Raw genomic sequence first — 12121 nt, 5'->3', positions numbered from 1 at the left:
ACTCTCACGCTTGCGATTTGGCAGAAATGGCGCAACCGAGCAAATGCACGTACTCGGTGCATTTCTTTGAGATACATTAACCTCGAAAAATTGCTAGAGTTAGCCTTTAAGGTTGCACCTATCATTTGTCATTCCATCGCTCACTGCGTCGTCCTCAATTTAGGTTGAACCTTCTTTGTAAGGAATACAATTAGCGCAAATGTATTCCTTTGTGTTCTTCCGACAAAACGTGAAACCTTATTTTGTGGTATTTTCCCCCGTGAAAGAGAGGCGTCTGCTACTTCTTTTTTCTGTATTATAGGGAGAGCCAGGAGTGGGTCTTCCAGGGCCTCCTGGTCCACCGGGGAGCGTGTATTCCGTACCGCGAGATGGTGACCTAGAGTTTGGGAGCAGCAGCCTCTCCTTCTTGCCTGGTCAAAAGGTAAGCGCATAGTTTCTCGCACATCTGCCAAGACAGCTTAGAGCGTTGCGCCGCTGAGCCGAGAATTGGATAACGTTTGTGGAGGTTGCATCGTTGTCTCCGGTGCTGTGAAAGCAAAACAAAAATTGAAAGTACGCTTAAGTGCTCAGCCTCAGATCAGAAAATAATACTTTTGGTTTTGCATTATAAGGTCGTGCTTCTTATGGTCAATTTTCACCTATTTAATCATTTGAATCTTGCTAAGCACTTCACAGTTCACTGCGAAAAATGTGGCGAATGAGTAGCGTTGCAACAGTAAGATGCATGATTGAAGGGTGCACGTTTTGGTCATACGATAGTGCCTGTTCCACAGACCACCTCAGTTGTACCAGATTTCATCAATAGTTTCGCTCCTTGACTGCTCATGAAGCTTCGCCTAATGTTTCATTAGGGACTGAAGCAACCGCAGGGGGGTGCCCTATCTCGCTCGTTCATGGGATTCGGAGTAGCGCCATTGCTGCGTTTGTACGGCGTGCGTCGGACCTGCTAAAAAGTGATTCAGTCTACTTGTGAAGGTTGATTACAGCTTAATGGTGATGCTACCTTAAAGGAAACTCGGGAAAGTTTTAATGCAGTAATGATGCTTCCGCTGTGAGCTATGCTATCACCGTAGAAGCATGTTTTAATTGCGATAGCAAATATATGGACACTCTCGGTTGGATATTGCCGCCGGCGTCGTCGTCACTAACCGTTAATGAATGCGTATCTATATATATAAGTAAACGCAATAAAGAAAAACGATTCATAGAAAGACTCCGGCACGCGGAATCGGACTTGGTACTTCTCAATTGTGAGTGCGAGGTGTTAGCCACTGAACTACGGAAGAGCAACTCCTTGAGCAGTTAAACAGCAAGCTGTTTATATCTACCACTTACCGCTGGTGATGGGCATCTCGGGGGAAGTACTGCCGTGTTTTCAGCATTACTAGTGAGATGGCGGAATGAGCGCTCGTTTCCAAATTGTCACTACGCGGTGGTGCACGCTCTGATCTCCCACGCGTACTTTGCCCCACGCGGAGAGGAGACGCTTTCGCGAGTGCTCGCTTATCTCGCAGTGGGGACAATTGGACGTTTAGGGCTTTAACCGAAACTATTCTGTTGCTGTTACCGGGCGCACAATGGTAACTGCAGTCGTAGCACAATCTTCGTTTGCGAGAAGAGAGCGCTTTTCAGAAATAGCGAAATAACAACTGAGACGCTTATTTGCGTTTTATCCTGAAGCATATAGCGAAAATTTGTGGACGATCCAGAGTCCTTCAAGGACTCTTGCAAGTCTTAAGGCGTCGCTGAAGCACAGTCGTTGCCGCTACTCACAGTGCACATAAATTCTTTCAGGTATTATATATACTTGGTATTTGTGTACAAACATATTTTGAAATAGCCTCGTATTCACCCAGGCAATAGCCAGTTTGAATGCTTCAGTGCTTTGAATTTAGCGCTTTATGAGGACCAAAAACACTTCGCATAAATTTTTCCTGCTTCTCGTGTTTTGTTTTGCGATGATTTACCCCTACAGGGCTGTACCACGTTTCTTGTTCGATTGCTCAAGCAGCGTACTGTCTTGGTCCTTCTTCACTTCGCTGTGTGGTGTACTCATGCTGTGTTATCACTTTCATTCGTTATTGTTTTACTGAAGGTGAAAGCTTCAGGTACCTCATTAAACATGAAAAGCGACCGGCTGTGTCTCGCGCCAGTAGCGTGAACACTTGACGCAAAAAATTATCGTCCTCATGACGCATTTATTACCTTTTCATGCTTTGACAGCCTGCGAAATACTTGCACTGTTGTTTATGCATCCTCTTTTCTACCTTCAATCTAGTAAGCTTTAATTGGTTACGTTGCAGGCTCTGCTCCAAGCTATAAATGTGTGTTTCAAACTATTTTTGCAACTGTAAGGAGCTGCGTGTAATTTTGCTGTTCGGCATGCCAACTTCACACATTTATTCATATCACGTGCTTATATATATATATAAAAATCTGTGATGATTTCACTCATTGAACTTTGGTATTACTCGCATGCAACGCAAAAGAAGCAGTCAGTAAGAATAACTTCAATAACTGCGTCATTATCCATGGCAGCTCTGTCACAGGGGCTCGTGCACAGTGTCGGTGCAACCCCGAAGGTCTGCAGCCAAGCTAACCGTTCCAGCGGTGCTTAGTAGCATAGCCTCCTCTATACCTTCTGTGCCTGTCAAACGCTCCCTCGGCGACCGTCGTCCTTCCATCTCGCCCACCGTGGTTTTACGCTGCATTCCACCGCGGCGCAGCCCTGCTCGCGTAGGTGATCTTTTGTGGCTTGTGGAGCTCTAGCCACTGTATCGCATGCTGGCGCGCCTAAGCAATCGAGTGTCGCGACGCTTCCTTGCTGCTGTGATTGTTTGCCGATATACCTGTAAGCGCTTATCGCCATCGCACGAAGCAAAGGATAGCGTCGTGAACATACGGCATCTGATCAAAAAGTTTTATGCGACCTCCTTGCGCCCGATGGCATACTGCTGTGTGCCATATTGCCGGTCGGATGGGCACAAAGGATTCCTGGTGTTTCTTTTCACGAAATTCTTGCTGAGGAGACAGCACGGCAGCAGTGGATAAAGGCTATACGAAAAGACGACTTGGTGCCCAACACGAAATTGAACTACTCTGAAGTGTGCAGCACACACTTTAGGGAGACCGACTTCGCAGAGGGGAAACGGCATCGCCTGGAGAAAGGTGTTATCCCCACCGTGTTTCCCGACTACACATCGTACCTCAGACAACAACCGTTGAAGGAGAGGACCACTGAAAGCACCCAAAAACGATCAGCTTCACAATGCGAAGATAAAGAAAGTGAGCCGAAAAGAAAACGGAATAGGCACCGAGAAGATACTTACGGTGAAAGATTAGAACTGGAAACATCAAAGTGCATGAACGAGACTTCTCCGGATGGGGAGCAGCAAACAATGCACAGTGAAACGATCTTGGATGAGGCAACACCTTGTGCTCCTAGAGCAGTCACAGGCCAAGCAACGCAACTTGAAAGAGACATGTCCAGCCGCTTAGCAGTTGAAAGAGCGAAATGGAGAAGAAAGGAGAGGGACTTGAAAAATGAGGTGGAATGGTTTCGTCAAATAGCTGACCAATACAAAGAGGAACTAAAGAAATTAAAGGATGACTGCCATTTCGCCGTATTGGAGTACATCTGCGAGCAAACGAAAGAGAAGGACTTCTGTGCTGTATGCCTGTTGAACCATACTACTAACATCAGGCGCAAGAAACCAACCTGGACGGAGGATGTGGGGCGACACTGCGTAATACTCAGGCACCTGTCGACGAAGGTGTATGAGCACGCAAGAAAAGAAAGGCTGCTGAAGCTCCCGTGCAGAAACACCCTTCAAAACTACACCGGGATCAGTTCTGGAGAAACAGGAGTCGATGATTTGACACAAAGCCACCTCAAAGCTGAACATGACAAGCTTCAGACACCTCAATCGAAGATATGTACCCTCATCGTCCACGAAACGCGCATCAACCCAAAATTGCAATATAATAAGCAACAAGACTGTTTCGTCGGCCATGTAGACATGGGTTCACCGAATGAGCCTGAAAGTGAGGCTGTACTCGCAAAATCCTTGTTGTGCTTTGTGATCAACGTGCTCTCGATGTCTTACAGAATGCCAGTGTCGTAATTCTTTATGAAAGGTCTGAAGGGCTCTCAATTCTCAAAGTTGATTCATTATGTGATGGAAAACATTGAAGAAGCTGGTTTTCGAATAGTTCATCTTGTCACTGACAATCACAAGGTGAACGTAAGTGCATTGAAGGACCTTTGTGGTGGATTCTTTACCTATAGGATGCAGCACCCATGTGACGCTGATAGGCTTCTTTTTCTGAGTTTGGATTACTGTCATGTACTGAAGAACGTGCGATCACAGTTTTTTGCTCGGGACCTTGGCAATGGAAGGGAAGTGTCTGCAATATTTCTGAAGAAGCTGTACGATATGCAGAAGGAATGGCTAGTAAAGCCAGTGAGTTGCTTGAGCAGAAAGTATGTCTATGCTAATAACATTGAGAAGATAAATGTGCAAAAGGCAGTGTAAGTGTTTTCTCCGGACGTGCCTTTGGCGCTCGAATTTCTTAAAGAACAAGCTGGGCACAGTTGCCACCCTGTTTTTACTCCTGGAGGACCAACCATCGTGTTTATAAAAAACATGTACCTATGGTTCATCTTGCACGACACGAGCAACAAACTTCAGCACGTTCATCAAAGGTTTCCCGATGTTCTGCATTACGGTGACCCTGATGACTAGTGCCTTGAATTGCTGGAAGTAAGTTTTCCTGAGTACATAGAGAATCTCATGAAGCAAGCAACGCATGCTCGTGGCTTCTTGACTACTGAAACCTACGAGGCACTTCTGCTGACAACGTATTCGACAGTTGCCTGCATTCGCTACTTGCTAAGAACAGCAAATTTTCTATTTGTTCTTACACGGAAATTTAGCAGCGATCTGATTGAGTCGTTATTCGGAACACTCCGGCAATCACTAGGCTGCAATGACCAGCTAGATACCTGATCTGCATTGAGTGGCTTGCAAAAGCTCCTAAAACGGGTAGCAGCTGCATCAGAAAACATTAACATGCTTCGCTGTGAAGAAGCTGAAAAAAAAACGGGGTAGTGGTTGCAAGGCAACAGACGTCAACGATTTCCGCCAAGCTGCCAGAGGAAGCTATTCACGTGTTGGAGTGCTTGAAGTGGGCAAATGTGCCAGCCAGTCTTCCGATGCTGCAGCTGTCAGCTGTTCTTTATGTTGGTGGCTACATCACACGCGTTGTTATAGAGTACATAGATTGCGAAGATTGTTGTGCCGTTACAACGAAAGCTCTGTCCAACCGGCCACTCCAGCAGTTTGTTCGGCATCAAGACAGAGGTGGACTGTTCTATCCTTCGGACTAGCTGCTCTACGTACTGGAAACGTTGCGGCAGTTTGTAGAAACGGCACTTCGAAAGGAGCCAAGGCTTCAAAAGCCCCTGAAAACACTACTTGAAGCAGCCGTTCCAGCCGTGTGAGATTCAGCGCTACTGAATTGCACTACGTTTAATATTCAGCACCACAAGGACCTAGCCGTGCTGGTTTTCACAAGGTTTATCAGGCCAATCCTTGTCAACCATTCATCTACAACCACGGGTAAGAACGACGTTTATAAAACATTTTTCCAGAAGCCACTGTCACAAAAACATGTGAAATTGTGAGTCCACAATCTCTCTGGGAATGAATTCAGTTCGTGCCCTCATTAGCTCGCATATTCAAAAGCAGCTGAATAGTTATTTTGCACGTGCGTTGTCATTTATATAAACGGTATACTACATTTTCCAAGTTAACTGCAGTTTAGAAATCGCATAACAGTACGCTGGTTTTGCCGATACTCAAATAGGCGTGAGGTGTGGTTGCGAAGCTGCTTTAGGTATCGTTCAGGCTAGGTTCGCAGTAAGCATGCTTAGAACACGTACGTCTAGTGATACTTTAGACTTAAACACTCAATAAATGCAGAAAAAACCACAAAATACGCGTACCGCGATGCTCCCACGGCCGCACTCGCTGCACTTCCAACTGCCGTACGCACCAGCCCGCCCACCGTACGAGAGCAGCGCCACCATAGAATTTACCGGCGAAGCCGTGCAACTTTGTCAATGGCGTTCTCCTATTATTTCGCCTACGGCTGGACGGGCACAGAAGGTATAGAGAAAGCTATGTTACTGGTGAGGTTTGGGTATTTTCGTCTTTGTGAAAATATGCCGAGAGGCCGGGGAAAATGTTGGGCTCAGCGTCACGCAAAAGATTCGGAACGTCGCGTGGCGACTTCACAAAAACTCCGATTAGCCACTGGTCCGCGCGAAAGATAGCACTCTCATCAAAGTGCATTTCGCGCAGATGCACATGCGGGGAATCAAATGTGAAACCACCGGGGAATGTCGCGCTTCTACTTATCCCACCGCTCGCTGTCTCTAGGCAACCAGAACTCTTTTTCGTCACTTCTATTGTAACCAGATCAACAACTAGGTACGGAGCAAGTACCCGACATCTTTTCCTACTATAATGAAAACGTGCTAGCTGCAAACCTCCCTCCCCTCACATAAAAGCACATAAAAGCACACCTGTGAGTTGATTTAAAAATATTTTAGTGCTCTGGAGTGCCGAGTATTAGTAAAATGCAACGGAAAACACCCGATTTATTATAGCCTGGCTATATCACTCCAATTTGTACAGATTTAGTTGCATTTTAGGATGCATATCGATTGGGTAACCAGGAAACGATCAAGCAACAGTCCACTGCAGGTGTAGATTTTTGGGTGAATAAAAAGTATAGTCAACGCACGAAAATTGTATTGAGTAGACAATGCTACTGGAAGACATGTCGTTTGGAATAAAATCTTTCCGCTATATGGCTTTCAGCCACTTTGCCGGATAGATTCATCTGCTGGAAACTCGCGGAAGCTTTAAGCAAGATTTGAGGAGCTTGCTCCTTTTGCTCGCAGCTTGCCCTATTGTAGTGTAGTGTCCTGGTCACTACTTGATCGTTGCCGCGGAGAGGGTTGACGCGTACACACAACAGATTCATAGACTTTCCCCTGAACTGATTTACTTGGTTAAAACACTTCTGATTGACGTTGTGTACACTTGTACTCTACATAACGGGGACAACTCTGCGCAGCACACGTTGCAACCTGCTCTCGCGGCGCCCACTGCGCGACTCTCTCCCGACGCCCCTGGCAGCATCCTGAGAGCCCACCCGTAGACCAAACTGGAAAATGTCACACGAACATCTTCGTTGACGAGTGAAATCGAGTGGAACAAATTCAAACAGGTACATCAAGGCGTGGGGGCCTCCATCAAAAATCACCATGAGGACTGCTGACAACCTTGAGAATAATGACCTAAACTAAAGTAAACACACACGGGAAACTACCGCGGCATCCGTTTAGACTTCCACAGTGCAGCTCCCCCGCAGACTTTCTCGCGCCGCGGAAAGCCGTAGACGAACCTCTACTTGAAAAACAACCCCTTGTAAGAAGAAAGCCCCCTACGAGTAAGCTTCCTCGTAGGAAGCTTTCTACGAGCATAGCAAAGCCGGTGCTACTACCGCAACCCTACTCCTGGGCGACCCCGCGACATTGAAACGAGCCAAAAGTTAAAAGAAAATAGCTGCATGGACGTTTACGTGACACCTCCTTTATACTAAGAGTGCCGCAAATCTTGATGAATTAACTAAACCACCACACACAAAAGCATTTTGTGTCAAGAGTTAAAAGAAAATAGCGACATAATAAGCCAAAATTTAAAAGAAAATAGTGACATAAACGTTCACGCGACACTATGTTGGCAAGTGGCGTGTACTCCAGTGTTGCCTGTACAATTCTGCGGTCGCGCTCAAGGTCACCACTCTGATGATTTGAATAATACTAACTAAATGACATGCCACCACCCAAGGCGTTGAATGTTTAGCAGTCATTAACAGTATATATGTATGCAGATAATATAATTTTTATAGTCGACATTAAGGAGGATTTGCAGGAATCGATAGACAACTGCGGTAATGAGGAAGATAAATTAACTTTGAACTTTAGTAGAAAAAAACTAGACCATAATGATTTTCAATGTTAACGAAGGCAGTCAGCAGAAGATACAAGAGGCCACGCTAGAACTAGTGGATAAATACAAGTATTTGGGTCTATCAACGAATAACAGAGCTCAGTACCTAAGAGAGCATGACACATACGTAAAGACTATAGATAACTGGAGCACTGCTGTAATAAAAATTAGGGCACTGTGGAACTACAATAGGTATGACATTGTAAGAGAGATTTGTAAAGGTGTCATTGTCCCGGGTTCGACGTTCGTCAATGCAGTCATGTGCACGAAATCATAGGTTCAAGCAAGATTTGAAATAAACAACGTGGTTTAGGTAGACTTCTTTTGGGAGCACACGGGAATACCCAAAGTCAGGGGTACTGGGTGACATAAGATGCACATTGTTCGAGTGCACAAAGCTAGCAAGAAGGTAGAATTTGAGGAGCGGTTGATAAAAATGCGAGAGGAGCGTTTTGGCTATAAAAGTTATCAGCTACTTGTACATGAAAATTGTTGATACTAAATAAAGGAAGCAAACTCGTAAATTTTCAAGCAAGAATTTAGACAACATTGGAATACCAAGCCGAAAGAAAGCTTCGGTTAAGAAGTAGGTTCCACCCATGTGAAAGATTAGAATGCATACAAAATCATCACAGGAGACCTACCAAACTTTCAAGCAAGGAGACGCCAAAGAAAAGATCGACGATAATTTTCAGGCCAGGTCTCTGCTGTTCCAGACCAAAGCGGGAGTACTGTAGACCAATTTAGACATATCGAGCCAAATAGAAAGGCACACCCACGTTATTTATTACGTGTGGAGAGGAAAAGGAAATGGCTGAATATTTTATAATGTTCTGTAAAGAGCTCCACCCTAATGCCGCGACAGGTTGGCCTCGTTCAAGTAGCCCGCCATGACCATCATGGCACGAGGACCGGGCCAGACCAAGCTGGCATGCGCAACGCGCTTGTGCGCTCGGAATACGATGAAGAGGAAGACAGTAGGATCTGTGGAATACGACGACGCGGACTTCGACGACCATAGTCATTAGACTCAGGGCACAAGTTCGCCCTAATAATACGCTTGTTTTATTAGCCTGTCTGCCTCAGCATCACTACCTTTTTGGTGGAGGTGCTAGGTAATAATCGAAGCCCCACGAGCTCCGAACAGCGTAGCCCCGACCACCAGCATGTCAGCCCCATGTAAGGGACTCCTGTACACCAGAGGGCAAGGCCCCGTCTTCGAGGTGACTCACCTGAGTTCGGTCTTCTTCACTTCACACCAAGGGGAACTCATCAGATTATGGACGCCACTACTATGACTAGCCAGGTAACACCGCCACAAGGTTTCATCAGCCAACTGCACCGGCTGTCAGTCTTCCATGGCGACTCATACGAAGACGTGGAAGATTGGTTAAACCTGTTCAAGAGAGTGGCGAGCTTGAATGAACAGGACGACAGAGAGAATCTCCATCGCGCATACTTCGCCCTGGAAGACTTCGCAAAGACATGGTTTGAGAACCGTGAAACTTTGATGTATACCTGGGAGGTATTTCGACGGCAAGCGGTGGCTACGTACGCAAACACAGACTGGAAAGTAAAGGCGGAGGCTGCTCTTCAATCGAGGAATTATTTCACGAACGAGAGTGCTGCAATGTACACCGAGGAAATGGTGTGTCTGTTCAAGCGCGTGGATTCCAACTTGGTTGAGGATAAAAAGGTGCGCCATCTAATGCACAGGGTGAAGCAAGAGCTGTTCGCCGTTCTCTTCCGCAAACCCCGAAGCACAGTTGCTGAGTTTTATTGGGAAGCGACTGCCATCGAAAAAACACTGGAACAGTGGGCTCGATAGTACAACCGGAATCTAAACTGCGCATCTGCACAGGTATTCTCTGGAGGCGTGGGGAATGACGTTGAAGTCTTTCGAGAGCTCAATAGATCAGTTATTATAAAAGAACTAAGCAAACTGCGAATGCCCCAGACTCCAACTGCACTATCTGTTACCGACATTGTTCGAGACGAACTGAGGCAGGTCATACGAAAGCCAGAGCGTGAGCTGGGGCCGATTCGACCTATTCAATTATATTCTGAAGTTCTCAGACAACCCATGGTCACATCACTGCAGCAGTTGCGACAGAGGCGACTCCTCTACCACCTGCAGCACGCAGCGCACCTCGTTTAAGAGAACCAACGGCTACCTAACTGCCCCCCGGAGCACGTAGCACACCTCTCTATGTGAAGCATATGCACAGGAAAAGTGACGTCTGGCGTGATCACGACCGCAGGCCTCTGTTTTTTTTATTGTGGCGAAGGGGGCCATCTGTACAGATTCTGCCTTTATCGAAAAGCTGGTATAAGAGGCTTCCCTTCGTATGCACCGTGCCCCGAAATGGTGGACGACCAAAAGAGATTGAGGAGTACTTGTACACGTGCCAGAACGCACCACCTCGACGCCAACATCGGTCATGGTCACCATCGCATATGTGCTACCGGTCACTCAGCCCACGTGCACCTTCAAGACAGCCTGGTCATCGTTCTCCAAGTCTACTCCCGGAAAACAGAAGCAAACGACCTGTGGAGGTGAGGCTGCTGATAACATCAGTTACAAAGATCCTCCAATACGGTTTGAGGGCGAGAAAGGTGTATTTCCGTTAAATAGGTGCATCAACGAAAGCATTACTTCAGATTTGCGGTTGAGAATGAAATTATGGGAGCTCATGCCTTAGTCGACACCGGAGCTTATTATTCAGTGATAAGTCACACGGTCGTGAGGAAGTTTTAGCGAAGCAGAACAAAGTTAAGTTGTGACGGAGTGAAGTGAATCGCAGATACGCATGGCAGGCGGTCACCTTATTACGCCCCTTGGCAGATGCACTGCAAGACTTGAAATATGGGGCTGTATTTACGTTGCCGGTTTCATTCTGCTCTTAGAATGTTCAAGCGAACCTCTTATAGAAATGAATTTTTCGCCAGCTAATGGCGCCGTAATTAACCTGAGTAGGTCAAGCATGTCATTTTCTACTGATCAAGCTATGCCTGTGGAGGAATCTGAGGAACGACGCCTAACGGCTCTACGCGTTGTTCATGATGACGTATCTGTGCCGCCACGTTGCAGTGTAATGGTGCTTGTAGAGACTGACGCATCGTGCAACCACGAAGGTATAGCGGATACAAATTTAGGGTTGTTCTGAACAAAGGTGGCTGCGTAGCTCGCGGTCTTGTTCACTTGACAAATGGCCATGCAGATATCCTACTCACCAATATTTCCAATGAACGAAAACACATCGCTCATGGCACGGCTATTGCGCATCTACACGGCTTCTGTATGGCGACCAAACTATCCAGCTTAACGACGTCAACCGCTAGACCAGTGGCCTTCAACATCGACACATCCGTGACTGCAAACTAGAGTCTTTCGGAGAAACAGATTTATGCCTTGATAAAAGAATTCTCTGATTGCTTCTCAACTACCTCAAAGGTCCAGCACACGGTATTTAGAAAACACAAAATTATGACGCAAGACGCCACGAGGCCTATTTGTCAGCATCCATACCCAATGTCACAAAAAACGAGAAATTATCAAGAAGCAAGTGGAGGAGATGCTTTGAGATGATGTCTTCCAGCCTACAAATAGTCTATGAGCGTCCCCTGTAGTGCTAGTTAAGAGGAAAGACACATTTCGATTCTGTATCGACTACCGAAAACTGAACAGTGTAACTAAACTAGATGTCGACCCCCTGCCGCGTATTGACGATACACTAGATCGGCCGCGATCCGCAAAGTTTTTCTCCTCCTTGGATCTAAAAAGCGCAAATAAAGGTCGACGAACAGGACCGTGAAAAAACAAAATTCGTAACACCAGATAGCCTCCATGAATTCAAAGGTCTTCCATTCGGCCTCTGTTCAGCGCCAGTGACGTTGCAGCGAATGATGGACATTGTCCTCGCGAGATTGAAATGGCTATCATACCTAGTATATTTAGATGATGAGGCTGGTATTCTCTGCAACGTTTTACCAACATCTAGAGCGACTACGCACAGTATTAGAAGCCGTCCGGTCAG

The 12121-nt window shown here is 46.3% G+C and overlaps 1 protein-coding gene across 4 annotated transcripts in view; it reads left to right on the top strand.

Annotated features, from left to right (window-relative positions):
• Mp (collagen XV/XVIII-type protein multiplexin) overlaps nucleotides 1–12121 on the top strand; it is a 731849-nt gene that overhangs the window by 412691 nt on the left and 307037 nt on the right. For all 4 annotated transcript variants that reach the window (XM_075880876.1, XM_075880875.1, XM_075880877.1 and 1 more), the window contains one exon: nucleotides 302–421. In XM_075880876.1, coding sequence (XP_075736991.1) covers nucleotides 302–421 — 120 coding nt within the window. The remainder of the gene's footprint in view (nucleotides 1–301; nucleotides 422–12121) is intronic.

The sequence above is a fragment of the Rhipicephalus microplus genome, chromosome X (assembly GCF_043290135.1).
Source record: "Rhipicephalus microplus isolate Deutch F79 chromosome X, USDA_Rmic, whole genome shotgun sequence".
Lineage (NCBI taxonomy): Eukaryota > Metazoa > Arthropoda > Arachnida > Ixodida > Ixodidae > Rhipicephalus > Rhipicephalus microplus.
Note: the sequence above shows the minus strand (reverse complement) of the source record. Positions and strands in the feature narration are given on the sequence as shown.